The sequence below is a fragment of the Squalius cephalus genome (genome assembly GCF_949319135.1).
Source record: "Squalius cephalus genome assembly, chromosome: 4".
In the NCBI taxonomy this organism is placed as follows: domain Eukaryota; kingdom Metazoa; phylum Chordata; class Actinopteri; order Cypriniformes; family Leuciscidae; genus Squalius; species Squalius cephalus.
Window position 1 is genome coordinate 55,798,415 of NC_137125.1, and position 13,312 is coordinate 55,811,726.

Here is a 13,312-nt window from a genome sequence, read left to right on the forward strand (position 1 = left end):
TGTAACAGAATCAGTGTGACATCGCAGTGATCAATAGTGATTGGTTTTACGCAGAACTTGCTCATCTCAAACAAATCTAAACTTCACACTTGCTCATCGGAAACAGCATGTGTGCATTTTAAAATAAACATTTCGAGTGGATTTTAGAATCAATTTGTAAATGGTATTTGAAACCAGATATAATATATAAGTTTGAAACTGTTTTCATCATGAAAGCGTTTGAATGTTAGTATAATATATAATAGTAAATGGGTTCATGGATCTTATTCAAATGAATACAGTGACTAAGCTGCTGACGTCACCTCTCCTGTCCACCCGCTTTAAAAAGCTGCTCTCGCTGTCAATCAACACCAGGCCACGCCCCACACAAGTACGTTCTTCCTGTCAATCATCACCAGGACACGCCCCCCACAAGTACGTTCTTCCTGTCAATCAACACCAGGCCACGCCCCTCCCGTGCCTCTTACACAAACAGCAGCAGCTCGAGAGAGAGTAAATAGAGAAAAGATGGCGGAGTTCATTCAGCTCAACAAACCCACTGAACCGAAACCAGCGTCCCAGAACCGGGAGCACCATCATCATCCTCCACCGGCCAAGAAAATCCGACAAGAGGAGAAAATATTTAAAGCCAAGAAGATGAACGGAGGCACGGAGCAGCAGAATTACAGCAGCAAACCGAAAAACAAGAAAACCAAAACAGAGAAAGACAGAGACCGAGAGAAAGAGAAAGGCAAAGAGAGAGAAAAAGAGAGGAAGAAACACAAACTGGCGGCTGAAAATCACCTCAGTGTGAAGAAGGAAAACGGAGAGCTGAAGTTGTCGCAGAAAGGTATCGACAGCCGCTTCGCTCGGGCACTATTTGTGGCTGATAACGGGCCGTTGGCTCGCTAGATGTGATCTGTGCGAGTGTGTGTGTATGTGTGTGTGTTTATGATGTGTTTATTGTGCCTCTGTGAGCGCGTGTGTGTTTATTTGTGTGTCGAACACATCCGACAGCGCTAGTTAGCTTAGCATCGGCGCGCGACCCGAGCGGTGACGGAGCGCGTGCAGCTGCAATGTGACCCGCCGCAGAACGAGCATATTAGTCCATAATAGCGTTATAATATCTGCTGTGTTAATCATATCCGAGAGAATCACTCACTCTCACGGACATCACCGAACATATTCGGAAACATATGTTAATATCCAAATATCAACTCAATCTGTAGAACGTTAGAATAATTACCTGTAGTAATAAACACAGTAAACTGCTGTCATTCTTGAAATAGCTATTCAGACACCGAAACGAACGATCATGATTCTAATATCTAAGTTACTGGTGTATTGCTGAAATGTCACTACCACCTCCGACGTGTTATTAACGCTGTATTCAGCCTGGGAAACATTAATTTACAGCAGAAACATGATTTCAATGAAGCCAGTTGATCTGAAACAGTGTTTGTGACAGTGATGTTCTGTTACTCTCTTAATAAATATAATACTTCACTCATACATGCATGTCGTACTGCAGTTGTGTGTTTGTGTCAGGCCTGTTACACACATTAATAAAGCTGTAACCCATCTGTGTGATGAACAGACACGTTCAGTCTGTCCTGGATAGAGTTGAGAACCAGTTACTCACACCAACTCATTAAAGTTCAGTTTTGTTATTGGCAAAGGCAGTAAATGGACTGTAAAGCTTCTCAGAAGAAGCTGAATTTCTTCAATGAAACACATGTTCTGAGATCATTTACACAATCAGTTCTGTCATTGTTTACTCGCTCTCATGTCCTCCAAACCTGGGACTTTTTTTTTTTTTTTTTAATCAGTCAATGAGATACCATTTACTTTCACTGTATTGACCAAAAAAGTTGAAATGTTCTTCAAAATGTCTTTAGTGTTCTGCAGAAGAAAGTCATACAGGTTTGGAGCGAAATGAGGTTAAGAAAAATATGACAGAATGGACACTTTGAACTTTCTCTGTGTCATTTTTTGTGCTTTAGTTTCATGTTTTCCCCACAATTAGTGCAGTTTGTCTTTATGGCAACATTATTTGACCCTGAAATTTATCCTCAAGATTGTGACCTGGTTAAAACTGACCAGAAGAATCAAAAGACAAAAATAAGAAATTATCTTGTGCATAAAGAAGTTGAAGGACTGTTCCTACCTGATTTTTAAGACCGTTTATCCAGGTATATGAAAGTATAGTGGAGAAGACGGATCATCTGTTGAGGAACTGTGTGTTTGGCTGGTGAAGACTTCTCACGGAAGGTACATTCGTGAACTCTGTGTCTGAGCCGGATTCGGGAACGAGACGAACCTTCGACATCAGTGAATGCTTTAACCCTCTGGTGTGTGTCTTTCTCCTACAGAACACACCATTAAAGACAAGGAGAAACCTAAAGACAGAGACCGTGAGAAAAAGAGAGAGAGAGAGAAGGACAGAGAGAAAGAGCAGGAGAGAGAGATGAAGGAGAAAAGAAAACACAAGCTGATGACGGAGATGAAGAGAGAGAATGGAGAGGTGAAGATCCTGCAGAAAGGTGAGCCATCAAACACACACACCTGTGTGTGTGACCTTTCACCTTTGACCTGGGCTGCAGGTTTTGGGGTTCCAAAAACCAACAGAGTCAAGTCACATTTATTTATAAAGCGCTTTTTACAACACAGATTCTTTCAAGTCAGCTTTACAGAGATAACAGGAAAATAATGCAACAAAGTTTGTTTCCGGAAGAAAATAGCGTCACAGTCCAGCCTCAGTTCAGGGATGGCTCATATTGTTGTAAAAAAGTTATTACAACAAAAGTGAATAGTGAATATAATTTTGACGAAGACACATTATGATGATTAAAAAAGGACCAGCGTTTTTTATTCTGTTCCGTTTGAGCCCTGAAAGAAAGAACCGAGTGTGACCCTTTTCTATTGGCTGCAGGTTCTGCTTTCTTTGTCCTTTTAGGCCTGAATGATCATATCTGGTGTTTTCAAAGAGATGGCAATGTCTTATGGGTAAAGTCGTGGAGCCGTCCCTGTGCCCTGGTGTGACTGGAGCTCGGCTTAATCGAGATCAGCCGCTTTAGATTAGGGATGTGATAGTCGATAATCAGACCTCCTGTACTTATTTAAGAAATGGTATTCTGAAACATTCAGGTGTCATAAAAATATTATTATTAAAATGTGCGCAAATGTGAATAAAAGGTGTAACAACAATTTGACATCAGACTCGGACAGTGAATCGTTCAGAGTTCATAGATGACTCACTGAACCACGACTCATTAGTGTGATCTATACCTCAGTCTCTTTACTGGTCTTGTTTTTATGACAGTCTGTAAAGATGCATATTCACTACTGAAGTTTGTTATTGTTATCATCAGTAATAATGATATTCTAAATAACATTATTTGGTTATTGTTTAGCATATGAGATCCACTTGTAAGATTGAATTGACTGTGAGTGACATGTGGAACCATAATCTTGATTTCATTGTTGTTGTTTTTCAAGCAGTCAGAAATATTCTTTCAAAACAGACATATATATATATATATATATGGCACAAATGCAGTCAAGCCACCACTGGAGTAAGAGATTAAAACTAGAACTAATTCATACTAAATTAGAAAAATGCTTGTCTATAACTTGTCTAAGGACTATAACACACTATAACACTTGTCTATAACATAGTCTAAGGACTGAAACTTTGTTACAGCACAGCGGTGAGTGTTGTTAAAAGCTCAAGTAAGAAGATATGAACTTAATGTCTAATTTGCTGTAATCATGACATTGAAATGAGGTTAATAGTTGGTCATATGGAGGAGATGGACTAACATCAGCATCGTCGTCGGCTGCAGTTCCTGCTGTTTGTCGGACTTCTGTGAGTTTGATGGATTAGACTTTGGCAGTGTACAGTTTGTTTTTGGGGTTTTTGTCACATCAACTCTCACCTGTGCCTTTCATTTCTGTCCGCGGTTAAACTCTCATCTGTCCTTGCTTAAAACACATTTAAAACACAATAGTCACTCCCTAGACTGTTTAACACACTACACGATAGTTTATACACAACTGATGACCAAACTAACTAATTGCATTACATTATTTAAGTAAAGTAGCGCCTTGGATACATTTGAATTGTTTTTGCATCCCTGGTTTAAGGTGTTTTATTAACATGGCAAATATTTTTGACGTTTGTATTACTATTAGGCATTGGACGTTATCAAGCTTTTATCACGTTATTGCAATAAGTTGCAAAAAAAGTGTTGTCATATTATAACAGGTTTAATAACTTTTTTTTTCTCATTACAAAAAGAACTCTGAACACACAAATACAATAAAGCAATACACAATTTTTTTTTTAAAAGTGAAAAGGTTTCAAACAGATTAAAGTGCAAAAGAATTAAAGAACAAATGGGTAACACTTTAGAATCAGGTCCAATTAGTTAACGTTAGTTAATGCATTAACTAACATTAACAATGAGCAATAGCTACATTTGTTACAGAAGAATGTCAGCACAGCTCCATTAAATAATACAGGTACAACTTTTGATTGTAATGTATTATATGTTTATTATTAAATGGAATGGGCACTTAGTCGAGTACCTTAACAGACAAATAAAATCATCATCTTGACGTCACACACATACAGCGACACCCAATTCAGTGGGAAATTGTAGATCTTGGAGACAAATGTGCAAAAAACCGATTTGTTGGTAATTTGTTGTTTTTGCTAGTTGGCTAGTTAGTTATATTTAGATTTTTTGACTAAAACAATGTGCTATCTTCATGTGCAAGGTGTCATCTTTTTCAGGAAAAAAAAAGGCTTTCAACAAATTAGTTATTGACCATTACTGTGTGTGGTGAGTTTGTAAATAGAATTTAAATAGGCAAAAATAAAAATTTACTGATTTTTATTTAGAAAAAACAGAAAAATCACGAACTTTAAATTTGAAAAATGACCTATAACCCATATATACAAGTCTTTTTTGTGACATTGGGTTGCACAGTTTTCATTTAGGACACTTCATTTTTTTTTCATGCACACACTCAAATGCATGCATACACAGGCACGCACACATACACATGCACACACCACATGCTAAGATACGTGAAAGAGTAACTGCTAACCGCCTCCCAAGTTTCATTAAAAATCATCCCAATCCCCTCTCCTGCTGTCTAACACTTCTTTCGCCATGTGTTTGTTCGTTTCTTTTATTGTTTTATGCAATCCAAAACACTCTAACCTGCTGCGCTTCGTATCTCTCTGTTCAAATCCTTCCTTTCCGCTCTGCCAGAAAGCTGCTGTCATTTGCTGACGGAAAGCATGAAATTATCGTAATAAGCCGTATATTGTTGTCTACTGTCAGGGGCAATTTGAATGGCTTTGATAGTGCAAACGTTTGAAGAGTTACGGTAAAATGAATGCAGCTTGCTGGTGTGTCGGCGACAACACCGCCGGTTTAAAAGGGTTAGCTGACCGTGATCTGTGAACGAGTGATTGGATGCATCACTCTCTGCTCCGGTCCTTATCAGCTCTGCTATTTGTTGGGGGTGAAATAATTTTTTCTTTTGTTCTGAGGATGTTTGTGAAGTTAATCACCTTTCTCCTGTGCTGTAGGTGACGGAGAGAAGCCGAAGATAAACTCCGCTGAGGACTTGCTGATGAAAAAGGTCAAGAAGAAAAAGAAAAAGAAACATAAAGAAGGTGAAAAGCGAAAACGGCCCAAGATGTACAGCAAGTCCAGCCAGACGGTTAGTTCTGAGTCCGAGTTCCAGCCACCGGCTCCGGTCCAGCAGAGCGTCTGTGTGAGCTCCTGTAGCCCGACACCGGAGAACAGAAGCACACCGAGCCTGAAGAACATCTGCACTCAGAGTCTGAGCGCCACCGACGGCCCGGATAAACCTGCTACACTGCCCGGGCTGGACCGGCTGGAGTTCGGCTGTCTGGTCCATGTGGAGAACCAGCCCAACGGAGGAGCCCTGGTTCTGCACGCCTACAGCAAGGAGCTCTCGGTCCTGACGCCCGTGCAGATGCAGAGGTTCGCGCAGGAGTTCGTCACCCTGTCGTTTAGCGAGGACCAGGACGGCTCTGCCAACTACGTGATGGGCGTGATCCACGGGGCCGCCTCGTATCTCCCAGACTTCCTCGAGTACTTCTCCTGCAAGTTCCCCAACTCGCCCGTCAAAATGGAAATCCTCGGGAAGAAGGACATCGAGACGACGACTATGGCAAACTTTCACACTCAGGTTAGTAGACGTGACGGGTTGTGTTGCACTGGTGGGTGTTTGTAGGTTTAGCTGGAGCAGAGATTCGATACAGGAGAACAAAACATCATTCCTCTCTAATGACAGATCAGGGACCTCATGGATAAAGGGCACATGCCATTTCCCAGGCACACGTTGCCTTTGGCTTGCTCAGTTGGGGATATTTAATTTAATTAATCAATCAACAATACTATTGATCAGCATTACCAAACGTGGACGTTTTCCACTAGAAACAAACATTGATGTATTATTTTAATTTAATACTGTGAAGCTGCTTTGATACAATCTGTATTGTGAAAAGGGCTATATAAATAAACTTGACTTGACTTGACATTATTGATAAAAAACAGCACATGCTAAAGCTTCTGCTATTGGTAATTATATATGCACTTTGCACAGGGTCTGATTCAATAAAAACTGGAATTGATGTGTGCTTACATGCTCTATCAGGATTCAATCTACACAAGGTTTTATACCCGTGGCTCTAGTGTTGACAAAGTACCGACTTTGGAAAATGAACAGAATCAGAAACGCCTGATTGGCTGTTGTGTTCACGCACTCATCAGATATGTCTGTGATTGGCTACAATGATCAGCGCACGGGAGCGTTTGAAAGTATTTTGAGAGCAGGACCGATCTGCTGATATACGCCTGCTTTCAGACGCTCCTGTGTGTATCTGTGCAAGCGCTCGCTGAAGAGCGTCATGGATGTATATTTACAACATGCTTTTGAAGCGCAGATCATTGTATCCAATCACAGACATATTTGATGAGCACGTGAACTAGGGCTGAATGATATTCTGTTTTAACATCGACATTGCGATGTGCGAATGAGCGATAGTCACATCGCCGGAACATGCGATGTGAAGGGTAACGTTAGTAGTACCCATAAGAGAACGGTAGCACACAGTAAACACGAGTTTGTTGTATGGCTTTTTGCTGGGGTGACGTACGCGTTCTGCGTGCCTGCACAGTGATTGGTTCGCTGTGCCGCTGCTCACCGCTCACAGCCAACATTCAAAAATGCGCGACGAAGAGGATCCGCCGCAAAAAAAAGTCAAAATCAGCTATTTGGGACTAGCCTATTTCGTCTACAAAAAGGAGGATGTTGACCAAAAAGAGGTAGGCTACTTTGCTGGAGTGTTATAAAGTTGTGGATGGTTGTCTTTTTTAAACATTCGTTTATTTTTCGTGTTCGCATTTATGAGGATAAAACAATGTTACGTGATATTACGGACGCGACCGTTATGAAAGTGACACTAAAAGACTGCTTTAAAACTTTCACAGAGACCTCAAACAGAAAGCATAAAGTCTTTCTTTAAAACGAATTTCGTTTTGTATTAATTGTATCTTAATTTTAATCAGTATTTCATTATCCAATTTCCTGGATTTAATAATGATTAATAATAATTAAATATAGCAGCCAGCGCCTGAACCCGAGATTAAGCTATGATCCATGAACCGAAACTCAGCGTAAAAGGTAGCCTACTCGCCTCACACACCTAAAAAAAAAAAAAAAAAGAAAGAAATATATCTATTATCTACAGAAATCTCTACTTTTAAACAGAACCATTAAAAAAAATATAGCTATATTTAATCTGTATGAAAAGTGCATTTCTCCCGATCACTGCTGCGAAGATCGCAAGTCAGTATATTGTCAACTTCATCTTTACAGAAAACACTTGTTTATTAATAAACAATTGACCTTTCGCCGGCCCCTCCCCCAAAACGGCCATTGTCCAATCACACATCATAGCAACCGTTACTATGTGAGCAGGTCCGACAAACATTAGCAAGATGGTGAAGCGTGCGCCCATGGCGTTTGTAAATCGGACACTACATACCCCGAGAGATTGTCTGGAGGAGTTATGCTCTTTCCATTCCCAAAGCCGAAAACACAACGTGAGCGGTGCCTACAATGGATAAAACAGTGTGGACGGCCCCAATCCCAGTTAAATGTGTCGAACATTACGATTGCTGGCTGTGGTATCGATGGCTACTTAAAGTTTTTTTTTTTTTTTTTTTTTTCTGATCTGAAAAACTATCCTATCTGAAACTCAAAAAACATAATATTGTCTGAACCGCGAGTGTTATGATCCGTTGCCCCACTAATAAATATTATGGTCTCAACCGCGATTTTTGTGATCTGTTGTCCCCCTAATAAATATTATGGTAAGTGCATTATGAAAGACAATCAATGAAAGTTATTTAGATGCAAATTAAGGCTATGTCTGGTTAAACAGTTATTGTGTGATTTCGTTTATTGTGCTTTGTCAACTTGAAGCATGAATTTGAGAAAGAAAATCATTTTTGGAAGAAAATGCACCACATACTTTTGTCAATGATATAGGCCTAAGTTATAGCTAAAAGATTGTAAAAGCTTTCAGTTCACCTGCCTAATTGTAGTTGAAAAGTAGAATTAAGCTTGATTAATGATATACTGTGACTGATCAAATAAACTACAGCATCGGGAATATAACTCCCATGTGTTGCAGCATTTAAAATTTTAGTCATAGTGTTATCATGCGAAAAAACACACATAAGAAATTATTGCTGACAGCACTTTTATTTTCAGAGACAGTTTTTTTCTTTCACACAAAAACACAACAGTAAGTGTCTTACAATGCTTTTAAACACTTGTTTCCTTGTTCTTTGCCATAATCACAAATGATGTGTATGAACACCGGTAAGCATTAGCCTCGATAGAGACGTAGATAGTAGTCGTGTCTCCTTCATTGCGTATTTTTATATTATAATATATCCCTCCACTGCATACTGTAACCCTTTTTGCCTCAATCTGGAGGATATCACGGAGGTATTGCTCCAAAAAAGGTCACTGACACGCACGGGTATACCTTTTTCAGTCATGGCAATCTGTCGCGCTGGTCGTGTTTGACCATTTGTTTGTCGGACGTAGCAACAGTAACTAAGGGGGGCGGGGCTCGGCGAAAGGTCAATTAAAATGTCTCATTGTAATATTTTACATATTATTAATCATTACTTTTGCTGGGTCTAGGTGCCGTTTACATGAACACGTCACTGAATCAGCACAGAAAACATAATTTTTCAGGTCCTAGAACCCGAAGAACGTTAGGTCCTGTGTAGAACGTTCACCGAATTCTGAGAGAAATATGTTTCTGGAATAAAATATTAAGTGGCCTTTTTGTTACTTGTAATGAAGCTTGCTTATTAGTGAAATTATTAATAACATGGAATGGTAATTATTGACTTTAGCCTGGATTGATGGCTCGCAATATCGCGATATATATCGTTGGGAAAAAAATATCGCAATGTAATTTTTTTTCCAATATCGTGCAGCCCTAACGTGAACACAACGGCCAATCAGAGGTGTTTACGATTCTGCTCAACAGCGCTCAAAGATTCACATTTTTAAAATTACAGTATCGACTTGGTACCGAAGTCGGTACTTTTGACAACACTTACGAGGCTCCAGATGATTGTGATGTGGAAATGCCAAGCAAAAACTCTGTGATGCATCACGATTCTTTCTTTAATGATTCTGCGTAACTGTAGCGTAACTGTCTTTCAGGTGTAACCTGACGGTGTAGTGTGTTTGTCAGATGTAGCGTAACTGTCTGTCAGGTGGTGTGGCGTAACTGTCTGTCAGGTGTGGCGTAACTGTCTGTCAGGTGTGGCGTAACTGTCTGTCAGGTGTGGCGTAACTGTCTGTCAGGTGTGGCGTAACTGTCTGTCAGGTGTGGCGTAACTGTCTGTCAGGTGTAGTGTAACTCTGTCAGGTGGTGTGGTGTAACTGTCTGTCAGGTGGTGTGGTGTAACTGTCTGTCACGTGGTGTGGCGTAACTGTCTGTCAGGTGTGGCGTAACTGTCTGTCAGGTGTAGCGTAACTGTCAGGTGGTGTGGCGTAACTGTCTGTCAGGTGTGGCGTAACTGTCTGTCAGGTGTGGCGTAACTGTCTGTCAGGTGTAGCGTAACTCTGTCAGGTGTAGCGTAACTCTGTCAGGTGTAGCGTAACTCTGTCAGGTGTAGCGTAACTCTGTCAGGTGTAGCGTAACTCTGTCAGGTGTAGCGTAACTCTGTCAGGTGTAGCGTAACTCTGTCAGGTGTAGCGTAACTCTGTCAGGTGTAGCGTAACTCTGTCAGGTGTAGCGTAACTCTGTCAGGTGGTGTGGCGTAACTGTCTGTCAGGTGTGGCGTAACTGTCTGTCAGGTGTGGCGTAACTGTAACTGTCTGTCAGGTGTGGCGTAACTGTCTGTCAGGTGTGGCGTAACTGTCTGTCAGGTGTGGCGTAACTCTGTCAGGTGTGGCGTAACTGTCTGTCAGGTGTGGCGTAACTGTCAGGTGTGGCGTAACTGTAACTGTCTGTCAGGTGTGGCGTAACTGTCAGGTGTGGCGTAACTGTAACTGTCTGTCAGGTGTGGCGTAACTGTAACTGTCTGTCAGGTGTGGCGTAACTGTCTGTCAGGTGTAGCGTAACTCTGTCAGGTGGTGTGGCGTAACTGTCTGTCAGGTGTGGCATAACTGTCTGTCAGGTGTAGCGTAACTGTCAGGTGTGGCGTAACTGTAACTGTCTGTCAGGTGTGGCATAACTGTCAGGTGTGGCGTAACTGTAACTGTCTGTCAGGTGTGGCGTAACTGTCAGGTGTGGCGTAACTGTAACTGTCTGTCAGGTGTGGCGTAACTGTCTGTCAGGTGTAGCGTAACTCTGTCAGGTGGTGTGGCGTAACTGTCTGTCAGGTGTGGCATAACTGTCTGTCAGGTGTAGCGTAACTGTCAGGTGTGGCGTAACTGTAACTGTCTGTCAGGTGTGGCGTAACTGTCTGTCAGGTGTGGCGTAACTGTCAGGTGTGGCGTAACTGTAACTGTCTGTCAGGTGTGGCGTAACTGTCTGTCAGGTGTGGCGTAACTGTCTGTCAGGTGTGGCATAACTGTCTGTCAGGTGTGGCGTAACTGTAACTGTCTGTCAGGTGTAGCGTAACTGTCAGGTGTGGCGTAACTGTAACTGTCTGTCAGGTGTGGCGTAACTGTCTGTCAGGTGTGGCGTAACTGTCTGTCAGGTGTAGCGTAACTGTCAGGTGTGGCGTAACTGTAACTGTCTGTCAGGTGTAGCGTAACTGTCAGGTGTAGCGTAACTGTCAGGTGTGGCGTAACTGTAACTGTCTGTCAGGTGTGGCGTAACTGTCTGTCAGGTGTGGCGTAACTGTCTGTCAGGTGTAGCGTAACTGTCAGGTGTGGCGTAACTGTAACTGTCTGTCAGGTGTGGCGTAACTGTAACTGTCTGTCAGGTGTGGCGTAACTGTCTGTCAGGTGTAGCGTAACTGTCAGGTGTAGCGTAACTGTCAGGTGTGGCGTAACTGTAACTGTCTGTCAGGTGTGGCGTAACTGTCTGTCAGGTGTAGCGTAACTCTGTCAGGTGTAGCATAACTCTGTCAGGTGTAGCGTAACTCTGTCAGGTGTAGCGTAACTCTGTCAGGTGGTGTGGCGTAACTGTCTGTCAGGTGTGGCGTAACTGTCTGTCAGGTGTGGCGTAACTGTCAGGTGTGGCGTAACTGTAACTGTCTGTCAGGTGTGGCGTAACTGTAACTGTCTGTCAGGTGTGGCGTAACTGTAACTGTCTGTCAGGTGTGGCGTAACTGTAACTGTCTGTCAGGTGTGGCGTAACTGTAACTGTCTGTCAGGTGTGGCGTAACTGTAACTGTCTGTCAGGTGTGGCGTAACTGTAACTGTCTGTCAGGTGTGGCGTAACTGTCTGTCAGGTGTGGCGTAACTGTAACTGTCTGTCAGGTGTGGCGTAACTGTCAGGTGTGGCGTAACTGTAACTGTCTGTCAGGTGTAGCGTAACTGTCAGGTGGTGTGGCGTAACTGTCTGTCAGGTGTGGCATAACTGTCAGGTGTGGCGTAACTGTAACTGTCTGTCAGGTGTGGCGTAACTGTCAGGTATGGCGTAACTGTAACTGTCTGTCAGGTGTGGCGTAACTGTCAGGTGTGGCGTAACTGTAACTGTCTGTCAGGTGTAGCGTAACTCTGTCAGGTGGTGTGGCGTAACTGTCTGTCAGGTGTGGCGTAACTGTCTGTCAGGTGTGGCGTAACTGTCTGTCAGGTGTGGCATAACTGTCTGTCAGGTGTGGCGTAACTGTCAGGTGTGGCGTAACTGTAACTGTCTGTCAGGTGTGGCGTAACTGTCAGGTGTGGCGTAACTGTAACTGTCTGTCAGGTGTGGCGTAACTGTCAGGTGTGGCGTAACTGTAACTGTCTGTCAGGTGTGGCGTAACTGTCTGTCAGGTGTAGCGTAACTGTCTGTCAGGTGTAGCGTAACTGTCAGGTGTGGCGTAACTGTAACTGTCTGTCAGGTGTGGCATAACTGTCAGGTGTGGCGTAACTGTAACTGTCTGTCAGGTGTGGCGTAACTGTCAGGTGTGGCGTAACTGTAACTGTCTGTCTGGTGTGGCGTAACTGTCTGTCAGGTGTAGCGTAACTCTGTCAGGTGGTGTGGCGTAACTGTCTGTCAGGTGTGGCATAACTGTCTGTCAGGTGTAGCGTAACTGTCAGGTGTGGCGTAACTGTAACTGTCTGTCAGGTGTGGCGTAACTGTCTGTCAGGTGTGGCGTAACTGTCAGGTGTGGCGTAACTGTAACTGTCTGTCAGGTGTGGCGTAACTGTCTGTCAGGTGTGGCGTAACTGTCTGTCAGGTGTGGCGTAACTGTCTGTCAGGTGTGGCGTAACTGTCTGTCAGGTGTGGCGTAACTGTCTGTCAGGTGTGGCATAACTGTCTGTCAGGTGTGGCGTAACTGTAACTGTCTGTCAGGTGTAGCGTAACTGTCTGTCAGGTGTAGCGTAACTGTCAGGTGTGGCGTAACTGTAACTGTCTGTCAGGTGTAGCGTAACTGTCAGGTGTGGCGTAACTGTAACTGTCTGTCAGGTGTGGCGTAACTGTAACTGTCTGTCAGGTGTGGCGTAACTGTCTGTCAGGTGTAGCGTAACTGTCAGGTGTAGCGTAACTGTCAGGTGTGGCGTAACTGTAACTGTCTGTCAGGTGTGGCGTAACTGTCTGTCAGGTGTAGCGTAACTGTCAGGTGTAGCGTAACTCTGTCAGGTGTAGCGT

At 42.9% G+C, this 13,312-nt stretch overlaps 1 protein-coding gene across 1 annotated transcript in view; it reads left to right on the plus strand.

Annotated features, from left to right (window-relative positions):
• Positions 1 to 375: 375 nt before the first annotated feature.
• LOC307156693 (uncharacterized protein) overlaps positions 376 to 13,312 on the plus strand; it is a 33,814-nt gene continuing 20,877 nt past the window's right edge. Inside the window, exons 1-3 of the mRNA XM_079868175.1 lie at positions 376 to 829; positions 2,352 to 2,522; positions 5,585 to 6,213. Of these exons, the coding sequence (XP_079724301.1) occupies positions 508 to 829; positions 2,352 to 2,522; positions 5,585 to 6,213 (1,122 nt within the window). The 5' untranslated portion in view covers positions 376 to 507. The remainder of the gene's footprint in view (positions 830 to 2,351; positions 2,523 to 5,584; positions 6,214 to 13,312) is intronic.